Raw genomic sequence first — 24,657 nt, forward strand, 5'->3', positions numbered from 1 at the left:
GGGTGCGCTGTGCCAGCTGATATATCGGCAATTCGCTAATTATTTCATTAAGATTTTATTCAAACCGCATACGTCATCGGCGCCTATTTGAAAAACTGCCGTTTCATTCATGACTCCTCGATAATGTAAACAAACGTGGCGAAGGAAGAATACAATGGAATAAAAGGAATAAAAACCGGAGTTAAGAGGGACTTATTGTTTCCTCTGTTCGGCGCCCATTCTGATTTGTAAGTTGTTTTGTTGGGTCTCCAAATCCTGTTGAAACGTAACCTCTGGAGGCAATGACTCCGGATAGGCGCAACTAACCGACGACAGCGAGTTGGGAACAGTTTTTCACGGCCCGTAAGATAAGTGCATTTGCTTGTCGCGACAAGGCGCGCCGCGCCGTGGCGTGGCGATCGCATCGCACTCTGCCTCAATGGGCGTCCGTTCTTTATTTATATAATGCGTAGGTAATTAACTATAGTAAAAAGATATAAAGCTTGATATATTTCTTATTGTACTTTTGTTGCCGAATTTGTTCAATGCGCGGATGTTAGTAAATGTATACACGGAAAGTTATTTTCTAATGTACCTAATACTACTACTAGCAAACTATGTGTCCTGTAGAATTTTATCTGACCGTTTCTTAAATTTAGTAAATAAAACAATACATCGTTTTTATTATAAACATCATTAAAATAGTTTAAAACCCCACATCGGTTTGTGTTGAGCTGCGGAGCACTCGTTAACGACCGAGACGAGACACCGCACTAGATTGTCAATCAAAAGGTCAAGAATCCCTGACGCCAAGAATAATTCGTCGGGTGCTTTTCGCCATTAAGTCATATAAATCTTCGGCCGGTTTGTCTTCGTGCGGTTAATTTATGACCGTTCAAAATCCCCGATCGCATTCCGCCTCTCCACCGCAATGTTCCGAATACCAATAAAATCGATCCACTTAATGATTCCTCTGCGCGGTAAACGCACTTTTTAGCATCTCAATGCTGCGCACATGACGCCATGATTACAATTTGTCACCAAAAATAAAATATAAATATTGCTACCTTTTCTCTTTTGATTGATGATAAGTGTATATAATTTACTCAAGAGCTATTAAAAGTTGTCACTCTACAGGAAAAATTACTGAAAAAAAAAACATCGATAAATTATGCCGAGTTCATAAATAAGTTACAATGTACCGATATAGTTACACAATGTAACATCTCAGGCGGAACGGATAAGCACAACTAACACGATAATGCCGAAACAAACAAATAGAATGGCGAGGGAACGGAACGAAAATTGAACGGAGCGTTGATAAAATAAGAGAATTTAGGAGTATAACGTGAGGAATGAGACATCGACGCAAGAGTGCAGAGGCGGTCGAGCAGCTGACACCTGTCATCACGCTATTTATTAGCCGCTCCGAAATAAAGTTACGCGCGGACAAAACGAACACACGACTCTCTATTAACGACACCCCGAGGTGCCCGCGCCCGCGCCGCTACTCTCCGCATTTACCGACAACTATACTCCAAACTTACATAAACATTATTTCCCCAATTATCCGAATACTTTGTAATTACATGGCTTTAGATCATTATTGAAACTGTTATCAAGTTTACAACGGTTCTTTTAAACGATTTTGTATTTGTAATTGCCGTGTTGAGCGTCTTAATCTAGAATGATTAGTGGTTTATCAACGTTATTGATCCTTAAATATAAATTATTGCACATTAGTTAAATTCAGCACTTCAAAGAATGTCAGGTATACCTATGGCATAAAATTGGGCAAGCTTTTGTTAATTCTCAGTTCACAATCGTCTTAAAAATTTAAAAAAAATAAACAAAATTTAATCATTCACCGTTCCTTATTTTCCTTATTTGTCAGAATCGGGTGACTGAAAATGGTCCGTTTTTTTTGTTAAAACAATATTCCGACGGATTCTAAATACGTAATGTTATGTCTTGTTGATTTATTATTCTAGTTTTGAATGTAAGTAATGCCACACGCAAAAGAGATTTCAATAACCCTGGTTATAGATAGAGGTGCCGTTGGGTACCGTCACCAAAGAATACTTCGCCCACAAGACTGCCAGAACGCTGTTCTTATTTGAAAGCTATAGGGTTGTGTTTAGTTATTACATACATCTGATCCACTATATTCCTGATGCAGACTGTACTTGCACTGTTCTAACGCTTAATAACTGTCGACGAATGTTTGCCTCACAACCGCGGCTCTGCTTTCGATAATAAATTACCTCCTTATTTTAGAAATCCTCATTCAACACACTTCTAACCATATGAGCGTATCATTTGCACATATTTTTCGAAGCCTCTGACTAATTATTTTGCGTCGAAACGTTTCTTGATTGAGATTAATACAAATGGTTTTTTTCCGTTGTGTTTTTCCGATTGACAAATTAAATATTATATTTAGTATTTAGGTACGTAGATTTAGATGGTTAGCGAGTAAAAATTTTACATTCAATGAAATAATATGTACTTATGTTTAAAGTGGAAATGACAGTGCAAAATGGCTGTCTTGGTAGTATAGTTGGTCACTAGAAATTATGTTACATACCTAGTCGTGCACCTGCGCTTCTGGAAATTATATAATAAAACATTTTTCTAAAGGTCAAACATATTCGGTTCGCAAAATGTACACTAGGCTAAGTTGATTTATCGAATAGAGGTGAATTATCGGGCGAGAGGCCGCGCTCGGTCGCCGTCATTACGCCCTCATCTTTGTACACGCATGGACCCACTGATGGGATATTAAGGCTATTACCCAGCGAAATTGGCCCAGCAACCGCTGAGGAAGCTACCCGAGACCTATTAGCGGTATTACATATTTCATATGATCCGCCATCGCCGGCGATTATGGGTGTATTAAAACGCCGTCCAACCGTCTCCCGATCATGGGAATATGCACGGCCGCGAGTTTTATCTACGTTTTTTACAGTTTAGTTGGTAATTCGGCCCTTACGAGATCGCTGTACATTATGGGTACCTACTATTGGGAGTTTTTAATGGTTTATGTTATGTTCTCTTTCACTTGGAGCGTGAGAGCGGTTGGGGTTAATTCAATAAATATTACTGGTAACTAAAAATCATAATACTATGCCTTATCCTTATGAGCATTAATTCCCCTATTGTTATGGTGTTTATTTCTTCAATATATCTATTTTCTATCATATTCAGGGGAAATGTGCAATGCAACGATATAGTCTGTTTTCGTATACGGTGATGATAAATGACAATCGTATAATATAGGCCTAAATAATTTTCTAAGTATTGAAACTATCTTCCCACCAAGTTTCATCCATTTCGGTTCAGCACACTAACAGTGACAGTATGATAGACGTGGACTGGCATATACACCTACAATATATAATGTATCCACGTTGATCACACATCTGTCACTCTCACTCTGACATAATTGCCAAATTTTATCACTTATCCATGGATAAGTGATAAAATTGGAAGCAGAATACTCCGGCGCGGCTGGTAACAAAAAAAAATCCTTGCTAGGAAAATGCCTTAAAATCTTAAGTTAGAGAGGAGAACGCAAAAGTGCCCACAAGGCTGGCAGAGGACAGCATTTGTAATTTTGTACCAGAAATGTCTCGAAACGAGGGCGGCTTATTTCCTCTGTGCCCGACGTTTCCACTGTAAAAAGGACAAATATGTACCCGCGGAGGAAACTTTTGGCGCTTCACTGCGGTATCTGAAACTCTGCCGCCACTTCAGCTGCGCATGGTAGCGACTAGCATAGGAGGCGGTGAAGGTGCTTCCCACGCCAAGCACCGCCCTCTCTACCACACCACAGCACTCATGTTTGACGGACAAAGTACGGCCCGCGGGTCATGTCCGGCCTGTGAAAAGATTTCATCTTGCCCTCCGCCGGTCCTTCAAAATAGTGTGTGTTATGGTCAGCACTAAAAATGCATGTATGGCGTTAATCTGGCCCTCCTCTAAAATTCTTTTACATTTTTTCGCCCAATGAAAAAGGTTGCCCACAACTGTCCAACAACGAATCCCAACTAACCTGAGCCTCCTTCTGAACCGTCGTTGAAGGCATAGTTTCGTTATTTTTAATATCATATTTGCGGTCAAGATTTGAGGTCAAGTTCAAGTTTTCATTGACAATTTCATAATAGTTCCCATTGATGTAACAATTGTCATAAATAAATAAATTCGGTATGTGAAGAACCCATCACAGCTTAATAGTACATATTTATCAAACTGATTAAACAGACACTGCACGGGTCAAAAACGGGACCAGTAAAAATACGTGACGCGATCCTTGAATTAGGGGACAGTCCCGTTAAATGAGACTTATACCTTATATTAATTGTATGCCTATCTATTCGTTAAAGTACCTACCGTCAACTTTAAGTCTAGGTTTATATATTTGTAATCAATGATATATTTTGTATTGTTTTGTATGTGGTTTTGTATTTTACTTTTATAATCATATTATAAAAATACCTAGCCTAAGAATTGAAATAATCAATGATTTATTGTTATTTTATTATTATTTTACCGATGGCAAAAACCCGCCAGTTTTGCTCTTAAAAACAATGCAGCCACAAAATTTTATTAAAGATTTACAATTACATAAATCGATTCATGAAATTATAGCTCGGCAGCTCAATTTTCACAAGAAGTGTAACCTTAATAACAGTTCCAAGCGCTAATGCAAGCTACATAATTGGAGCACTGAAATTTAGACTAAAATGCACGAAGGCCTTTAATGGAACAGGCACTGCTAATATTTCCAACCTCACATCTCTTAGAAATCTGCTTCTGAAATATACACTTTATTCATACAAGGAGAGGTTAATAATTACATCGAGTAAGCGATCTTAATACGAAATCGGCAAGCAGAGCTTTGAATATTGATGCTAAGTAATGACGGAGCTGCAAACTAATCGATTTTGTTTTGTGAGCCCTACTTAAACGTGTTTCTTGTTGTTTCAGGATCCTTTTACGGTAAGTCTCGAAGTTTTACAAGGAGTTTGTCACTGTGTTGTGAGTAAGACCCTATTATATTTGTCTAAAGCATAAATAAGCCAGATCAATACTGATTCGGGTGTTTTTATATGTACCTAATAGGTGTAGGTATATGTAGGTATTGTAGATAGTACCTATACGTACAGTAGGGTTCATAAATATGTGTACATTTATTCACCTTTACTCGTTGTAATAAGGTAGAAAAATTTACAAATGAATATGTCCTCAAACTATGTCAAAAACTCGACATACTCGTCTCATAAATACCTATACGAGCCCTAATGCAATCTAGTTTTATATAAATAGTCTAGTCTAATAAATTTTGCACTCGTAAATCAAACGACAGTTAGATGAATTATTATAATAATAGATCTACTTTATTTTGATCTTCTAATAATATTACATTGACTTTTCTACAAATATATTATATTCCTGGCCACAAAAAATCGGCAGGTTAATATATTGAATATTGTATTTGTATAATTTAATTTTATTTGTGTACATTTTGTGACAAAATGGTAATAAAAATGATAAGCATTGGGGTCCGTAAAGTATATTATATAGGTCTAACAGAGACCACACGACTGAAATCACTGGAGAGAAAGCCTACCTAAATCTGACCTAATTTTAATGTTTTCCAATATTTGTATTATACATGCCTTTTATTTTGTACAGCCCGGGCTATTATGCTTCCAATTTTATTACTTATCTACGTGGATAAAGCATCCGTCACGTTTTGGCAAGTATGTCAGTGTGAGAGTGTCAGATGTCTTATCCACGTTGATAAGTGATAAAATTGCAAGCAGGGGCCCATTTTTGGGAACTAGAAGTTACAATTTACAAGTGGTTATATGACAAGTTGGAAACCGACTTCCGTTTGTAACTTTCAGTTTTGAGAAAATTGAGGTGTATACACAAACATTGTTTTAACAGTGTTTATTTATCATTTACCTACCTAATCCATCGATCTATCCAAATCTGATATGTCGTTGTAGTTGTTCAAAATCTGATGTTAAATCTTCAAGTTCGTGGTAAATATTGGGTTGGTAAGAAAGTAATGAGCGATCGATTGAATTCCACATACAATTTTTGAGAGAGTTCTAGAATCTTCTATGGTCGAAAGTATATAAAGGGCGAGTCGCACAGTTTCTCGTCAGTCATTCACTAGCTGTCGCCGAGCTAATAGCAGCGTTTTACCTTACAATAAAACGCATATTAAGCGAAATACCTTATTTGAAGCCTATTTAATATATTGAGAGACAGCGATACTGTTTGTAGATGCGTAGCGGTTCACAGCAGGTACCTACAGCTGAACACCTGTAAACAACTTGCAACTCCAGTTTTACGATTCAGGTTTCCCCTTCCCCCAGGCGACCCGTGCCGTAGAGACGGCAACGATGTTTCATCATTGGTTCTCAAAATATTAATTTAACCGAAGTTGCAATATACCACTTACCAAACGGTTGCATCATTTATGAATTCAAATGTGAAATGAAATAAAGACGTATCTTCGAAACTGAATAGTCTAAAAATGTTGTCTACTAGCAGCGAACAAGAAATACCCTCAAATGGGAAAATAAATGTGCCTTGGTTTATTGCAACTGAGTGTTGTAGCCACAGGCGTAGTTAAAAATATAGGCTTCAAATAAGGTATTTCGCTTAATATGCGTTTTATTGTAAGGTAAAACGCTGCTATTAAGCTTCTGTACCGTTATTTGAAGCCTATTTAATATATTGAGACGTGTCTGTATTCGCCTGGTGGTCAAGAAACGCCAATGTGATTAATTGAATCGCCAATGGAAATAACAACTTCAAGTGCACTTCACACATCAGATAGCTTGTGTACCTATATGGAGGAATGTGAATTGCAGCCGACAGTAGCTGCAGTGACTGAATTGATAAGTGCACAGTGACCTATTTTTCTATTGTAACTTATTATTAGTTGGTAAGGAATGTTTGAAACATTTTTAAATTTTATGTATATACCTATTTTGTATACGGACCCATAACGATATTAAAATAAATTATGAAAAACCTGTTACTTTTTTATTTCATCCCCCTAACAAGGTCAGGTCATGACTTATGTTTACGTTTATTTCATTATAATATTCAATTTAATACACTTAGTATGTTTTTAATGTTTTGACCCCGACTCTGCAATTGCCAGTAAGTAGGGTTATTGCAGTATCATTTCTTTTAGGGTATAAGCGAAAAACTTAAGTTTTGGATTGTGTGTCAAATTCCTCGCAACTCGTTTATCTCTTTTCAGTATCATAGAATAATCGACATGACATAGGTACATTATATTAATATATTGATTTGCATGACATGATATTATTACATATGATATTATAGAAAACAGTTAAGGAACTGATCCATTCATTAATGCCTTATCCAAATAGTCACTATTTATTTCCGGCAATTACAGCATTACATAATAGACAGTGAATATTATAATTACTGCCTTATGGCTATGACATGGCAAAATTTGGTAGCGAAGAAAAATTTCGCTCAATCGGCTACAACTTTAAAAGTGTATAACACTAATGTGCGCAGCTATTGAAAACCTTACTACCAATGGTATGACTAATGTTCCAACAATCATGGTTCTTTCGTGATATACTTAATTCGTTTTATGAAATCTAATTTTAGTAATTTTCCCGAGCATTCTAGTATGCCGGAAATATTCTTGGCCTCTTGGGTATAACCCATACTGAACCCATGTGTAACGTGGTTCCAATTTTATTAACGGAAATAATAATCTGGGCACGTTTGGTAAGTGCTAAAAAAAAATCTAATCATTCTAAAAAGTCTTATTATCATATAGTGAGGATAAGCACACTTGTGAATTTTTCATCATTGAAATCTCCTAAGCATAAGATACTCTTTTGGTAAACGAATCTATCATCCAGAAAGGAAGTGTAAGTATATGAAGTAACAAGACTATTGAGGCTTTGTATAAGTATAACTTAGTCATTCGTTATACATGATGAGTATACGTATTAAGGTCATTGAATCCATGTATGAATACAGTCCTAAACAAAGTAGGTACCTCCTGTGCAATTGGTAGTATTGGTACTACAACAGTTCAACTTTTAATTGCCTTGGTTAACAGGCTACAACTTAACCTTAGACTTTTTGTCTGGAGAGTTCTCTCCCAGTTCCCTAATATTTTTTGTTAGTTATTTAACCAATATGTATGTACTTTCTGTTAAGCCAAGGATTGGCATAGGCTAACAACGCCTAGGCGGCTAGACGCGCGTGTGCGAAGCGTTTTATTTGTAATTTGTACACATGTAATAGCCAATGCTGATGATAGAATTTTCTTCGTATATAAATGCCTTTTTGTTTTGGGTAACCAGCTTATGGAAGCGCAAGATGTTACAATCAAATATTTTTCTCCTTAAGGATACGTATGTATGCGGGTAAGACCCGCGATTTTCGTTGGAAGCATAAAGATATATAATAATTTCATTATATGGCATGACGTAGCCTTCTGGTTTTGTAATGAAGAATATGATATTGAGGTTAAGGTACCTAGATCTGTAGTTCCGAGATCTGAGGTCCAAACAAAATTTTGAGATACTCATCAAACCCCATGGGCCATGGGCTTATTCGGCATAGCTTTAAAATTGTTTTGACGGTCCATCTTTATATGAGTATTAAAATCATTTTGAAACCACATCAATTACTTATCGTGCAAAATATTGTTACCAAAAACAATGATTAGGTATGAGAAATAGTTTTCCGAATACCCAATGAATGTGATATATTTATTAACCATAGAGGTTACTTTATTTAAAAAGCAGATGAAAAGCTGTAATATGACAGCGTTTTAAGTTTGTAGGTGGGTTTATTACCCCGTACATTTCATCACTTCTTACGTAGGTGTCCTTTTCCCCTCTTTTATTTTTTAAAAAACGTGTTATGGCGGTAATCTTAACCTAAAATTCATAATTTAAATACGTATTGTTTCATTCGGACTAAATAATGAGTAGACGAGTCACCCCGTGCTACTTTAAGAGGATGTGAACACATTTTAATGTAATGGTTCTTTGTAACATTGGTTCAGGTCGTTCCTGGAGCCTCAAAATATGTAATAACATATCACAACTGCATTCATACATAGCGAAAAACTATGCAAAAATGTTTGCTATTTCATCCACATAGCCAATTCCTTAAAATGTGTTCAGCCCACGTGGGCTTAACTGAACAAATGAATGACCTAAAACAGTCCAAAGCAATCTGATCTTTAGATTATTGGCCTCATGTGGCGCCGGAGCGGCCAGCGGGCTAGATGAAATAATAGATAAATAACATATTTAAGATGTTTGGGAAACGGTTAATATCCTGAACCAAAGAATACTGCGGCCTTGATATGCATCAACACTATCAACAGGTTTACTTAAATGATTAAATGACCTCAAATCCCACTTTAAAACCTAAAACAGTAGGCTGATAAAACCGTGGTTAATTTTGAATATTATCGTGTCAACTCACTCCGCGTTAGCGTGAGCTAGGTGTTTCAAACGTCGTTAACGACAAAGATAAAATATGTAGTAGATAACTATATAGTGGAAAAAGTTTCCACAAAAAAAGAAACCACGTTTATCAAGTCGCCAGCAATAACTGTGATAATCTTTTTAGTCTTCACCAGACTCATCCTCCTTGCGTTATCCCGGCATTGGCCCCGGCCTGTGAAGGCCTGGGGTCCGCTTTGACAAGTTTTCTCGAGACTATTTAATGATTACTGGGAAGTGATTCCGCAGTAGAAATATGTAACCCCTGTCAAAATGACTTGGTAATTAACAAAGTAAGCACTTGGTACTAAGCTTAGGAGGCGTTATCATCTTGTGTTGTTTCCTCCATTACACGTAAGTTTCAAAACGCCTTGCGTAGGCCGACAAAAACCGCTTTAGAACCATGCTAATTGTATTATACCTATTATACCACATCTGCTTGATCTGCTTGTGACGCAGGATATGTAAACACGCGCCTTGCGAAGGCGGCAGGTTTTCAGCAGGCTAAATAAAATATTTAATCGCCTTGCGCAGGCAGAAAATTGAGTCACGAAAATTGCAAGCCTTGCGCAGACTGCAAAATTTTCAGCTGTCTTAACAATCATATTATTCACACGCCTTGCGCAGGCGGGAAATATGAAAATGGGAAGATGCACGTCTTGCGCAGACGGCCGGTTTTTATCTAGATAAATAGTAATACTCATAAGCCTTAATAAGCGGGAAATTTATTATCGGTACCAAAATAAATAGACATTGGGGAATCTATTTTGCCAAAAACTGAGGAAGGCTTGTACTATGGTAGCAAGGTGACATATTACTCTTATTATAGACATATGTATACTTAAATACTTAATAACACAACCGTAACTCGGGAAAAAATGGACGTAGTAAAAGGAAAAAGATCCAATTCATATAAACATATTTGAATATAATCTCAACGTAAAAAGGGAAAAGCCATTCAAATAAAAGGCTATTTTCAGAGGATGGCTCTCTTTCGTTCAACTACGTCCCGCTATTTGTGTGCATCACACAAACATATTCCCATACTGGGATTCGAACCCAGAACAATAGGCTCTGCAGACAGGGTCACTGCCTACTGGGTCAGACTAGTGCTTTTACACCGTCTTAACACTTGATATTTTTCCCACTAATGCCTGCTTCCACAGAATAATAATTATACCAGCCTTTTATATCCTTAAGCGGACTATACACAAAATAAAAACATACTGGTTGTAAATTTCTTCACACCTTGCGCAGGTAAGAAGTTTTTAGTAAGCTAGTGCAATGATGCACCCTTTTACTCTGCTTACGCAGCAGCCAAGTAATCAAATTAATCAAATACGCTCGCCTTGCGTGATTAAACACTATTATTATAGTTAAAGATTAAAGAGTGACTCTCTCATATGCGGATTTTCTCAATTATCTTTAACCGGAACTTATATTTGGTAATTAATACAACTCTCCACATACCTGAGTTTCACTTTGTAATCCTTTACTTCCACTGGCAAGCGGCTTAGATTTGATTAAGGCGTAAGAACATTACCAAACTACATTTTTCAGAGGTATCCCTGACGATACCGTACTGTGCATTTAAAATTGCCCATATTTATTTGCGGAACATTTTTCGGATTACACAAACATGTTCCCCAAAGACGCTAATGATATAGGTTTGTTAGTTACCTTTCTTTAGAGTGGAAAGTCGATTTTAAGGCACACAGGGATCTGATATAAAAGCCAACATGATACTTAGAATCAATACATATTTATTGACGCCCCTGCCAAGTCCGGCAGCTATAGGCTTTAACTTTCGACTTTTGATCTATTTCTGAATTCCGTTACAGAATATCGATCTATTTAAAGAGATTGTAAAGGACAGCACAGTACCTACCACAATGGGCACGCACGGAAATTATCAGGTCACAGCACAGGCTCATCTTCGGCCGCAAGGCAAAACAAACACTAATCGCGTCAATTACGACTTTAATAAGGACTGTTTTAGTCTCAAAGAGGACAAGGAGATCATTTTTAAATTTTTACTTTCTTGACCTGTTCCGTGCTTAAGACGAATCGATTCACTGAAAAAAATAACTGAAAAAGAAATAAAAAATCGCTTACTTACGCGACACGCTGCGCTCAAAGTGAATCGATCAGGTGCTCAGCTTCTAAAACATTTAATTTATAATAGTAAACGAACGGTAAAACCGTTTTCTAAAACGATATTTTTGATTAAACTTACAAAAAATTCCAAGAATTAAAGAATTCTAAGAATTTTTTGTAGTGAACCGAACGTTCCGACAAACAGAACGCCAATGATGAAACATCGTTGCCGTCTCTACGGCACGGGTCGCCTGGGGGAAGGGCTGAATCGTAAAACTGGAGTTGCAAGTTGTTTACAGGTGTTCAGCTGTAGGTACCTGCTGTGAACCGCTACGCATCTACAAACAGTATCGCTGTCTCTCAATATATTAAATAGGCTTCAAATAACGGTACAGAAGCTTAATATAAGGAAGAAAATGGACGAATTAAAAGTGCATGTAAGGCATTGCTTACTATACGAAATTCAGTCTGGCCATTCAGCCGCCGAAGCAGTGCGTAATATATGTCAGCGTGTTGCTCCTGAAGTTGTGTCTGAGGCCACGGCGAAACGATGGTTCCAGCGGTTTCGTAGTGGCGACTTTTCATTATCAGATCAACCTAAGTCTGGTCGACCGGTGAAGATTGATGTAGCCAAATTAAAAACCTTAATTGAAGGAGATCCGAGGCTAACGAGTCGTACTCTTGCTACCGAGTCAGGCTGCTCTTATGTCACCATAGAAACACATTTACACGAGTTGGGAAAAAACTACAAATACAGTGTTTGGATACCGCACGAACTTGATAGACATCAACTAAACCGCCGCGCCGATATCTGCATACAACTTCTGTCTTTTCGCCGCACATTCAACTGGTTGGACCATCTTATCACTGGAGATGAAAAATGGGTCTTATATATAAATCACACACGCAAACGTCAGTGGCTAGCTCCAAACGAAAAAGGAATAGAGGCACCAAAAACAGAGCCTCACCCGAAAAAAGTTATGCTGTCCGTTTGGTGGGATATTCATGGTATTATTCACTGGGAACTCCTACCAAGTGGAATGACTGTTATCGGTATACTGTAATCAGCTTCAAAATTTAAACCAAAAAATCTGTCAGAATCGTCCACAGCATGTTAAAGTTTTTTTCTTACACGACAATGCTCGCCCACACATTGCAAAAGTGACTCGGCTAAAGCTATTGGAGCTAGGTTGGAAAGTGATACCTCATCCACCGTACTCTCCAGACGTGGCACCTACGGATTACGCATTGTTCAGATCGCTAAGCAATGCCTTGAATGAAAAAAAGTTCGATGATCAAGCCCATCTACGACAGTACATAGCTGAGTTTTTTTAATCTAAACCTAAGAACTTCTTCGCCGATGCTATTCATTCTTTACCATAACGATGGAGACAAGTAGTAGATAACGAAGGCCGTTATATTTTTGATAAATGATTAAAATAATAAATTAAATAAAAATTACAATATTGCTTATGGTTCGCTCATTACTTTCTTACCAACCCAATATTAATGGCCAGGCGAAGCAATATACATACATATTTACAATTGTACATACCATCTATGTCTTTTTAAAGCTTGGCCTGTTTAATATTCGTTTACCTATGTTAATAAGATGTCTAAACTACCTACTTACTAAATGATAAATAATCACAGTCCGTTGTGCTAGCCTTATAATACCTGTATATTTTTTGTAAGTTTTGAATAATATCTGCATAATGTATCATATGAATTTCTTTGTATCTTTCTCGGACACGCTGGCGCCTGACACTGACCACAACAGGGTGTAAGTATAATTATGCACATTTTCGTATTCATATGTTTTATCCTATCCTATCAATTTGCGCATTTAATTCGAACGCATTTTAAGTATTTAATTTAAATACTAATTTAGTAAAAGTAATTTTTCAAAATTCTGTGGTAAAATTGACAATACTCCTGAAAGTAATGGGTCCTCTCTGTCTTGTAAGCTTTGAATAAGGAACGGTAGAACTGCCAGGCTCGGTGTAACATGACATGAGGAAACAGAAAGATTTTAACTACGCATTTCTGAGGGCAAAATAAAGATAAAATGTTATAGGTAGGTATGACTTCAAGCTAATTTAGCAAAAAAATTTAATTTTGTTCTAATTTTATTGAATGTATTTTTACATGAAAAGTAAACGTTATTCGTAAAACTGGCACTTAAAATAAAAAAAAAAAATTTTTTCTAAAAAAAAATCCTTATTTGCAATGTGTCACTAGGTAAGCTACTTTTTGATATCTATCAACGAAGATACTAAGGTACAGCGGTTCAAATCTCGACTGGGGGGCAAATGTATCTGGTCCGTTTTTTCCATGTTTTACAATGTTTTCATTATTAAATAGAGTGTCCAACTGTTATATATTGTAGGCATGTTCAGTGGATACATGTAGAACTCAACGGGTGCGTATCGATCGATATAACTTTTTTTGATATATTTTTAGTCGTTATAACGATCATTTGATATAATTATTGAATCATATAACAACAAATAATATACTAACAAATTGTATAATTCTTATTTAATATAATGATCATTTTTTCGAATAACATTTATTATAACATACTTTGAGTATAATGCTTATTTCCGATAATAAACAAATTGTATAACACAAATTCTTTCTAAAGCACAGTTAGAATAACAAAAAAATGTACAATAAATTAAATCCATCACTTACCAGAAAAGTAAATTAGGTTAGAACTGTGACCCCTACACAGAACGCGCTGCTACCAGAAAAATAGGTTAGGTTAGGTTAGAACTGTGACCCTTAAACATACGAGTAGGTACTGCTATCAGAAAAGTAGGTTAGGTTAGGTTAAATAGAACTGTGATCCCTTCAAAAAAGAATAAAATTAATTCATGAAATATTTTATACTGTTTGCTAGTTATATTATACTAGTCGTATATCAATAGATAGTTATACCATATAACGGTTATTATAAATAAGTGTTATACGAAATAATGATTATACAAAATAAAAATAGATATTTTGTGGTTATACCACAGAACACCCCACTAGAAGCCAAATGCAAGCGATATTGTTCGAGACGCAAATCACCAATCCTTGCGGGGTGAGGCGGGCGCGCACGGTGCCGCCATTGGTCGTTTCAAATAATGGCGCGCCTTTATGATTAGCAGTAGGGATGGGAATGGGACATGTCTATTATAGACAATGGTACCGGTACCAGTACTGTGGTGAATTTGTTTTGCAACAAATTATAATATTATAATTAAATTATAATAAGGCCTAGTTACCCTTCGGGTTGGAAGGTCAGATGGCAGTCGCTTTCATAAAACTAGTGCCTACGCCAAATCTTGGTAGTAGTTTCCAAAGCGGACCCCAGGCTCCCATGAGCCGTGGCGAATGCCGATGCCGGGATAACGCAAGGAGGATGATAATTGTGATAGCATCTCAATAAAAATCATTCTAGTAACTAATAACTAAACTGTGCATTTTTACTTACGTTTACTAAGTTAAATAACCAACTAAATATTCTAAACTAATCAATGAACTAAATACCACTACAGACTCTACAGATTCTAGATAATTATTCACTATTACAAATCTGCTTTCTTTTATATTTCATAAAATGGTAGCACATGGTACGAACGGCAGTACGAAGTTCCCGCAACAGACATAAACTAACATGGCCCCATGCCTAGTCGTTTACGTGAAAGGGATAGCATATCACATTGTTAACTCGGTAAAGAGGGATGGACGCGCCTCGGCGCCGCTCAGCACAACCATATTGACCAGTATAAATGAACTCCGCGGACAATAAACAATATTCAACAAAATAATTAATTTGACTTAACTGTGGAATGTTGTTCCATCTTTTTTACATGTAGAAGTGTTAGAAGACTTGCCACACCACTTTATGCTGTAAGAGACCATTGTTTGCAACCAAAATTGATTATTTAAGATTTTTTCCCGAGCGGACACGGACACTGTTAGCGGGTCGTATACTTGGGCGCTACTGATCGGTGTCGCACGCGTTCAAACTTTTATAAACCTGATTTGTCGTATGCTTGGTGACCGCGAGTCGCCCTGTAAGGGCCATCTTGTTGTATTGATCTGTGGGTTATACCAAATGTTAATTATGTCAAATGAGTAATTATATCCTTTAAATATATACCAAATGTTGTTATATCAAATGTTACTATACCAAAAAAAGTTATACCAATCATTACACACCCGAACTCAACATCATAGTGTAATAATGGAAAAAATTGATCAGTTACAATTGCCCCCCAGTCGAGATTTGCTCCGCTCTACCTTACTTATATTGTACCCGATAACGCCATCTAAATATCGTTTTGTTCTGAGAAATAATAAGTAATTGTTATTTTTTAAATGCACGACTCTGAAAGTAGGCGAAATCCAGAAAAGTTTATCTGACATTTTAATCTTCTAATACGATAAGGAATACGCTGTTAAAATTATTCGGTTGCCTCATGTTACACCGTGTGTATATAATCAACAATGTGGTGGCACAGACTTTCGTAGCAATAGGACGGGATCAAAACTACTCGCTCACTGGGATTCTGTCAATAGTACTCCATTACATACGGCTGGTAACCAACATCAGCCAATGCGCATATCTTGCGTTCCACCCGTAACATATAATAGACATCTTAAGTGTCTCTAATCTGATTGACACATATGTCACTTCGCTGTCAGGCTATATACCCAGTAATCTACATACGTACTCAGGTCGACATGACAATAATTAGTCGTGTTGAAGACGCATCGCCCCGCGTACACTAATTGACGTACATGCAAACGCAATCAATATGACGCGCCTACGGATGTTGCTTCCAGGCACCGCGTCCTGCACTTTGCTTGCAGGGCTTTGTTCACAATTAATTCGGGCCATGGTTACATTAAAAAAAATGCAATCACTGGTGCACTAGTAGCAGAGTGTCCACCATTCCGTCATTAGTCCTACTATGTATGATTGAACAAATTTAAGTCAAATTAAATTACTTCATGCCTAATATTCACAAAGTACCTACTCAAAAATATAAATAAGTTAAATAAAAAATAAACGCATTGAAGAGGTGTAAATAGTGCCTTATATTTGTGTAAGTAGCGCATTTTGTTTAGCTCACTCCCTTAGTTCTCTTACCCTGTGTTCGTCGCCAAATAAGAAATATGATGTTACATAGTTTAACTTCGACTATCATTTTTCTATTTTTTTTCTTCAACGTTTACACATAAAACAAGTGTTATTCGTGAATCTGGCATTCATTTTTTTTTTGTAATAACTCTGAAATTTGGGGAAATACAGGAATTCTGAAATATTCCTGATCACAATTTCGCAATGTTTTAAAATTATTCTGATAAGTACCTCATATGTTACGCCGTGTAAAAAATAGATATTGAGTACTTTTTACATTGATAAATTGATAATACATACTTACTTAGAAATTTATAAAAAACAATACGAACACTTTTTTTATTGAAAAGGTACCTACTCATTTAAAATAAAAAGAATGGTTTGTGTCATCCGGATCGGAAATATTTTCATAATATACATTATATAGTCATACTTGTTATGGAGAATTTTTGGCCAAAAGCTGCACTTTTGGATGGAAGCAAGCCGCTATGCATGGTGATAGTAGACATCATAGTAAACGATTTTTTCCGAGGATATCGAAATTTCATCCCTTAGGAAGCCGAGCGTAGCGAGGTGTTTTATGAAAATGAAAAAAATTCTATCTTTTTATTGTATCGTCCGATTTTGACAAAACGTATCTCAAATGAAAGGTATTGATTTGTGTAATTAAAAAAAATACAAAGAAAAAAAAATTGAAAGAAAAGTAATAAAAAAATAAAAAAAGTAAATTTACGTCTCGCACTGAATAACTTCAAAGAATGACAGACAAAATGTACAATGTCGATATACGAGTTTTTTTTAATCGAAGACAGATAAATTTTTAGTTGAAAACTGAAGACCGCATCGAAATCAGATTAGCATTTTTTAAGATACAAGTTGCCAAAGTTGGGAAAGATAGCTTTATATGGCCACTTTGAAATTCCTTTGCCAGAAAGTCAGAAATAATATGTTTTTCTGACACAGAAAAATACATAGTAACAATACACATCAAAATAAAATTAAAAATTCCGAGGATATTATAATTTCATCCCTTAGAACGACGAGCGTAGCGAGGTCGGTTACGAAAACCGAAAAAAAATCTCATTTTTTTGTACGTCGTCCGATTTTGACAAAACATGTTTCATTTGAAAGGATTTTTATTGCTTTATGTAACTTAAAAAAAATATTGAAAAAAATTGGAAAAAAAATGTAAGATTTTTTAAAAAAAAAACCTTAATTTTCGTATCACTCTGAATAACCGCAAAAAACGGTAGACACGGTGTATAATTTCGATATATGATTTTTTAAAATTAAAGACAAATAAATGCATGATTATAAACTAAAAACCGAATCGAAATCGAATCAGTAGTTTTTAAGATGCAAGTTGTCAAAGTTGGCTTAGCTTGTTTATATGGTCGCTTATAAATTCCTTAGCCAGAAAGTCAGAAACATTATATTTTTCTTACAGTTAAAAGTATGCATAGGTAATAGACATCATTATAAACATTTTTTTACAAGGATATAAAAATTTCATTTCTTAGAAACCCTTAGAAAGACGATCCAATAAAAAAAAACTGCCTTTTTTTGTTTTTCGTAACAGACATCGCTACGCTCGGCTTTCCAAGGGATGAATTTTTTATATCCTCGTAAAAAATTGTTTATTATGATGTCTATTACCTATGCATACTTTTAACTGTAAGAAAAATATAATGTTTCTGACTTTCTGGCTAAGGAATTTATAAGCGACCATATAAACAAACTAAGCCAACTTTGACAACTTGCATCTTAAAAACTACTGATTCGATTTCGATTCGGTTTTTAGTTTATAATCATGCATTTATTTGTCTTTAATTTTGAAAAATCATATATCGAAATTATACACCGTGTCTACCGTTTTTTGCGGTTATTCAGTGTGACACGAAAATTAAGGTTTTTTTTTAAAAAATCTTACATTTTTTTTCCATAATATTGTCTTCGGTTACCGCGATAGTTACTCATGAAATAAAAATATGTAAACGGATTTTTTTAACAGAGTAATGGTAAAAAAAAAAAAAAATTTTTTTTTTGAATATTGTATAACTAGCTTTATTAATAGTGTGTGAACCTGCCTTAGAAATCTATATTATTTGTGGTCATGTTTCGTTAATATTTCTTGTAAGTGGGTAGCTTTTGCACATTTTAATTTTTCCTCAGTCACCCGTTGACCACGAACGCTGTAAAGAGTTCGAAACGTCGGGATGTATTTTAAATTCATTATACGCGATTTAATCCGTTTATATATTTTTATTTATTCCAATTTTTTCAATATTTTTTTTTAAGTTATATAAAGCAATACCTTTCAAATGAAACATGTTTTGTCAAAATCGGACGACGTACAAAAAAATGAGATTTTTTTTCGGTTTTCGTAACCGACCTCGCTACGCTCGTCGTTCTAAGGGATGAAATTATAATATCCTCGGAATTTTTAATTTTATTTTGATGTGTACTGTTACTATGTATTTTTCTGTGTCAGAAAAACATATTATTTCTGACTTTCTGGCAAAGCAATTTCAAAGTGGCCATATAAAGCGATCTTTCCCAACTTTGGCAACATGTATCTTAAAAAATGCTAATCCGATTTCAATGCGGTCTTCAGTTTTCAACTACAAATTTATCTGTCTTTGATTTAAAAAAACTCGTATATCGACATTGTACATTTTGTCTGTCATTCTTTGAAGTTATTCAGTGCGAGACGTAAATTTACTTTTTTTAATTTTTTTCTTACTTTTCTTTCAAATTTTTTTCTTTGTATTTTTTTTTAATTACACAAATTAATACCTTTCATTTGAGATACGTTTTGTCAAAATCGGACTACACAATAAAAAGATAGAATTTTTTTAATTTTCATAAAACACCTCGCTACGCTCTGCTTCCTAAGGGATGAAATTTCGATATCCTCGGAAAAAATCGTTTACTATGATGTCTACTATCACCATGCAAAGCGGCTTGCTTCCATCCAAAAGTGCAGCTTTTTTTTCATAACTAGTATGACTAATAGGCCTAAGAGTCACGTTACTATTTTCCCAGTGTTGGTAACTTAACACCAAAGGTAGTACTTATTTTATGGTCCGTCACTGAACACAAAATTGCTTTTTACAGTCACGAAATAAAATGACCTTTTACAATTTACACGTTAAAGTGGACGGAAGTGGAATAAGTTTATTGACTCCTAAAAACGATGTAGAAAGGTTCCATTTAATTTATGTCAGGACTTAAAAAAGAGAATAATCTGAACCGTGTACCTACTTGAATAAGACATAACGTAAAACTCTTACATAACGGGACATTTTATAATGGAAATGTTTTTTATTCATTTAGAAAATATTGCAATCAGGACGTGTTTTTAGGGTTCCGTACCAAAAATGGACAAAAGGAACCCTTATGGGTGCGACTCTGTCCGTCTGTATGTCTGTCACACTATTAAATATCTCGAGAACTACTTATGATATCGCTTTGAAATTTGAAATACTTATGAACATCGTTAACCTCTGCAAATTGAAAGTATTGTTTTTTTTAATTTATTAATAATAATTACAGAAAATGCCCAAAATGAAAGGGGGGCAAACTGTAAATTTCAAGTTATTAGGTCAAGTGGGGTAATCCTTTCAGATTTGCATTTTCAATTTCAACACCATTGTACCTGTATTCTTTATAGAGTAACAATAAAAGTACCTGCTTTCAAATAGAGGAATTTTTTTTTGAAATTGGTTTACGCAATAAATAGTTATCCCATAAAAATCATCTTCCATACTAGCTCGCGCACATTAGTTTACCTACTTAAGTTGCCGATAGATGTCGCTGTACGCTAAACGCTCATTTCCTACATCGCGTATTTCCTGATATAATGAGGTCAGTTCAGGAGCGTCTTTACGACATGTATACTATTGAAGACGAATAGTCTTTTCTTTGGACGTTGTCTGACAATAAAATTGTATATTAAAATATTACTTATTATGTGGGAAATTGAGTCTTGAGGAATTTAGTCAAATATGTAGATTTGATGATTCAACTATTGAAAGTTTGTACGGTACCTTCGGTGGGCGAGTCCGACTCGCACTTGGCCGGTTTATTATTTATTTTAAGTTTAAAGTTAAGACATACAATAATCAATAAAGAACACTCCAAGATCGTGTAATCTTTTTCTATTGCTAAATAAAGTTTCAATGCAGTAGTAATTGATATACTACCTACTATACAATATTGTGTAGCTATTTTATTTTGAAGATTACCTGTCTCTGGCTTTTGTTTTACCTATCTTTTATTTAATTGTACACGGGGCGTTGTGCACCTACTGATAAAAAGTAATTAATGAAGCCATATTCCCTAAGTCCGATTCTTTAAATAATAGGTATAGGTACTATGGAAGATACTCGCTTGACTTAGCTGTTTATTTTTAGGCAAGTAAATACCTCGAATCCGTCTTTAATGATAAAGTCAGCCGTTTGAAGGAAACAGCAAGATTTATATCAGGCAAATTATAAAGCTTTGCTTTGTGCGCGAACCACGTAATCCCCTTTTAAATTTATTAGCCTAACCGACAATAAATTAGTAATTCGCTCGCCGGGTCACCCGGAAACGTGGACTTAATAAGCTTTTTAAGGACTCGGAGGACCTTAATCTTGTAGGAGATCCCTTGTTCGAAGGACAGTATTAATATTTATAAGATTATATTAACCTTACTAATTTTTTGTTGTTTTTTCCCCCATGTTCCGCGCTGTCTGATTGTGTCGACGCATGCGACCGCAGTATGTAAGTATATTCGGCTATTTATTACACCAATGTCACCGTTGTAGTTATTAATAAACATAATCAAAATCATAATACTTCTAACTCAGACCACTACCTTAAATTATGCAAATGACTTTTGGCTTACACGCCGGGAATCAGTTTAACGTGACATACAATTTAGATTGCAATACTTTTAGCTCTTTAGTCGAGCATCTATTGAAGTATGAAAATATTGTTGTTAAGTAGGTATAAGTTAAAAACATCTGCTAACGTTTATTCATGACACAAACAGTTGGTTACGGGAAACACGGGCCGAAAATGCCTCCATCAATATTGGAGTTGTCCGCGCGGACGCGTAGGTAGATACGTGGAAAATCGTGCTGCACCAGTTCTGTGTGAGCGGCAAATTAACAGCGCTTCCCTCGGGGCCAATATTTCTCTGGGCGACGTCGAACCCGGGACCGCCCGCCACTAACTACCCCACTGAATCAGCTACGATCACGCCTACATCTTGTACATACGCCGATTGGTACGTACCCCCAGATAAAGTAATATATATCCCGCTTAACTGCTGACTGAAACTGTGGCCGACGAGCCATTCAACGAGAAATTTCGTTGTAAGGGATTTAATGCCCGATTCCAATTCGAAGCTATAATCTCATCCCTTGCAAAGGCTGGTACGGCTTAATACTTCGTGGACCGTTTTTCCCGCGAACTCTAAATTGTCAACATAAATAACTTGTCCGTCTCCTGCTAACTACGGGCCCCGCCTGAACAGTTGTTATACTTAATCCTAAGCTATCAAAACACCACCGGTTCCATGAAATTATGCTTTACTTATACAAAAACGTTTCAAAAATTAAAATGACCAATGATGATAGCACGGTAATTCCTATAACTATGCTAATAACACCTACCTTCCCCAAAATATAATCTTTAATCTGGATGCAAATCATCCTAATACGTTCCGATTATAAAGAGCTATAATTTCGGCATTATATTGTCCATCAAAGTGTTTTACATATATAAAATAAAAGCCTGGCAATCAAGTAATTTGTTTCTCGACCTACTAAACTCGTTCGTGATTAGTGATGGGCAGGTTATAAATAAGTTACAAAGTTACATTTTTACTTAAATTTCATGTAGATATTAAGCGATAGGAACCGCTTTGTGAAATTGGACGTACCTAAACTTTCTGTATTCCAGAACTCAAAAGAAGGGGCTACAACCGAATTCGGTTGTATGTTTTAAATGAGTGTTACTCCATAACTCAGTCATTTATTAATCGATTTTCAAAATTCTTTGTTTGTAATAAATGGGATCTAAAATATTGAAGCCAGATAATGTAGTGATTTAGTATTTTTAGCAAATCAAGCTTCCCAGTTATACAATACAATACAATACAAATACTCTTTATTGCACACCTCAATACACGAAACAACATAGCAAGTATAAACAACAACTTAAGAGGTAAAACAAGAGGCGGTCTTATCGCTAAAGAGCGATCTCTTCCAGACAACCTAGGTGGTGGAGAATAATAAATTTAACCTTGTAAGTAGGTGTACTAAATGTAGACTTAGAGGAAATCTAGCACAAACTATACTACGCAAAACAATATACTACACACATAAAAATAAAATACAATACATAAACATACAAATACATATATATATATAACAAAAACATGCCAGCTATAGGGGACATAAGTCTATCAAGGTATCATTGATCAATGATCAGATAAAAAGTGAAGCTTGAGAAGTATCTTAAAAGAAGTAGGAGATTGAGCGCGTCTAATATTTAGGGGTAGGGAATTCCAAAGCCGCACAGCTTGAAATGTAAAGGAGCTGTTATAGAATTTAGACGAGGACGACGGAACGGAAAGAAGCAAATTCTGAGAGGACCGAGCAGAACGGAGATAGCTGAAACGGTTCTTAAGGTAGCAGGGAGTCGTTGGGTTAAAAAGAATGGAATACAAAAGGGACAGCACGTGAGAGTTACGACGAAAACGAATAGAGAGCCACTTGAGCTGCGAACGAAATTGAGAGACATGGTCATATTTGCGTAACCCAAATATGAACCGTATACAGACATTTTGGATACGCTCAAGCTTATTAAGCTGCTCCTCGGTGAGATCGAGATATGCAACGTCCGCGTAATCCAAAATGGGAAGGAGGAGAGTTTGAGCTAGAGCAATTTTGGTAGGAATGGGAAGAAAGTTTCGTAATCTTCTAAGCGAGCCAACCGCCGCGAACATCTTCCTGCTGACCTCGCCCACCTGAGGTATCCACGATAAGGTACTATCCATGATGAGGCCTAGGTTATGTTGATGATCAGAAAGGGAATCTTCAAAGACGCATAGTTCACATTAGCAATTTGTACTCTTCCGTTACATTTGTTAACCAATTTGCTAATTTGATCTCGATGGTAATAAATACTTTAATATTATGTCGTTATTATTATGCCGTTATGCCGTATTATCCTTTATTATTATGCCGTTTTTGTAAGTAATTAATTGTTAGTGAAAAGTACCTTGTGATGTAAGGTTTACAAACAGATTTATATAGTTTTACATTGGACACGTAGCAACGCACTGCTATACAAGCCGTCTTCTATTTCTCAATTCAGAGTTGGCACCATAGATTGTTTTCTTTACAATTAGGTACATATTTAGGTAGATAATTATAACGAATCAGGAATACGACGAATCAGGAATCCGTCGAAACCGGAATCCGACGAAAGTGGAATACGACGAACCAGGAACAATTCTGTAAAACTGTAAGCAAAACCGCGATGTGTTCATCAAATGCTAAGCTAATGTTTTCCTTTACAATTTAAAGGTATGCTTTTAAAAAGTTTCCGCTCATCACTTTCAGTTTTTCTGGGCTTCGAACGTCGCTGCCCTAAAAATGCATATTGGAGAAAATTTAAACAGCAGAAATATTGCTATTAGGTACCTTTTAAGTTTTTATGTTCGTAGGTCTTAAACAAACATTTCTATCTAATGAATATATTATAGGTAGGTAATCTACCGACATAACATTTAAAACTTAGTCAACAATCAGGAAACGTTGTACCAATGTTCCAGAAATTACCCATCGCTACTATGGATGGAAGTTGTGTCTTTGTTTACTTTTTAACCCTCGACGAAAAAAC

At 35.8% G+C, this 24,657-nt stretch overlaps 1 protein-coding gene across 2 annotated transcripts in view; it reads left to right on the forward strand.

The window, feature by feature from the left end:
- LOC125240779 (ankyrin repeat domain-containing protein SOWAHC) overlaps positions 1 to 24,657 on the forward strand; it is a 107,489-nt gene that overhangs the window by 65,744 nt on the left and 17,088 nt on the right. The window contains exons 5-6 of one of the 2 annotated variants that reach the window (XM_048148850.1): positions 4,969 to 4,980; positions 23,821 to 23,826. In XM_048148850.1, coding sequence (XP_048004807.1) covers positions 4,969 to 4,980; positions 23,821 to 23,826 — 18 coding nt within the window. The remainder of the gene's footprint in view (positions 1 to 4,968; positions 4,981 to 23,820; positions 23,827 to 24,657) is intronic. The other variant, XM_048148852.1, reaches the window with a different exon arrangement.

Source organism: Leguminivora glycinivorella, chromosome Z (assembly GCF_023078275.1).
Source record: "Leguminivora glycinivorella isolate SPB_JAAS2020 chromosome Z, LegGlyc_1.1, whole genome shotgun sequence".
NCBI classification, from domain to species: domain Eukaryota; kingdom Metazoa; phylum Arthropoda; class Insecta; order Lepidoptera; family Tortricidae; genus Leguminivora; species Leguminivora glycinivorella.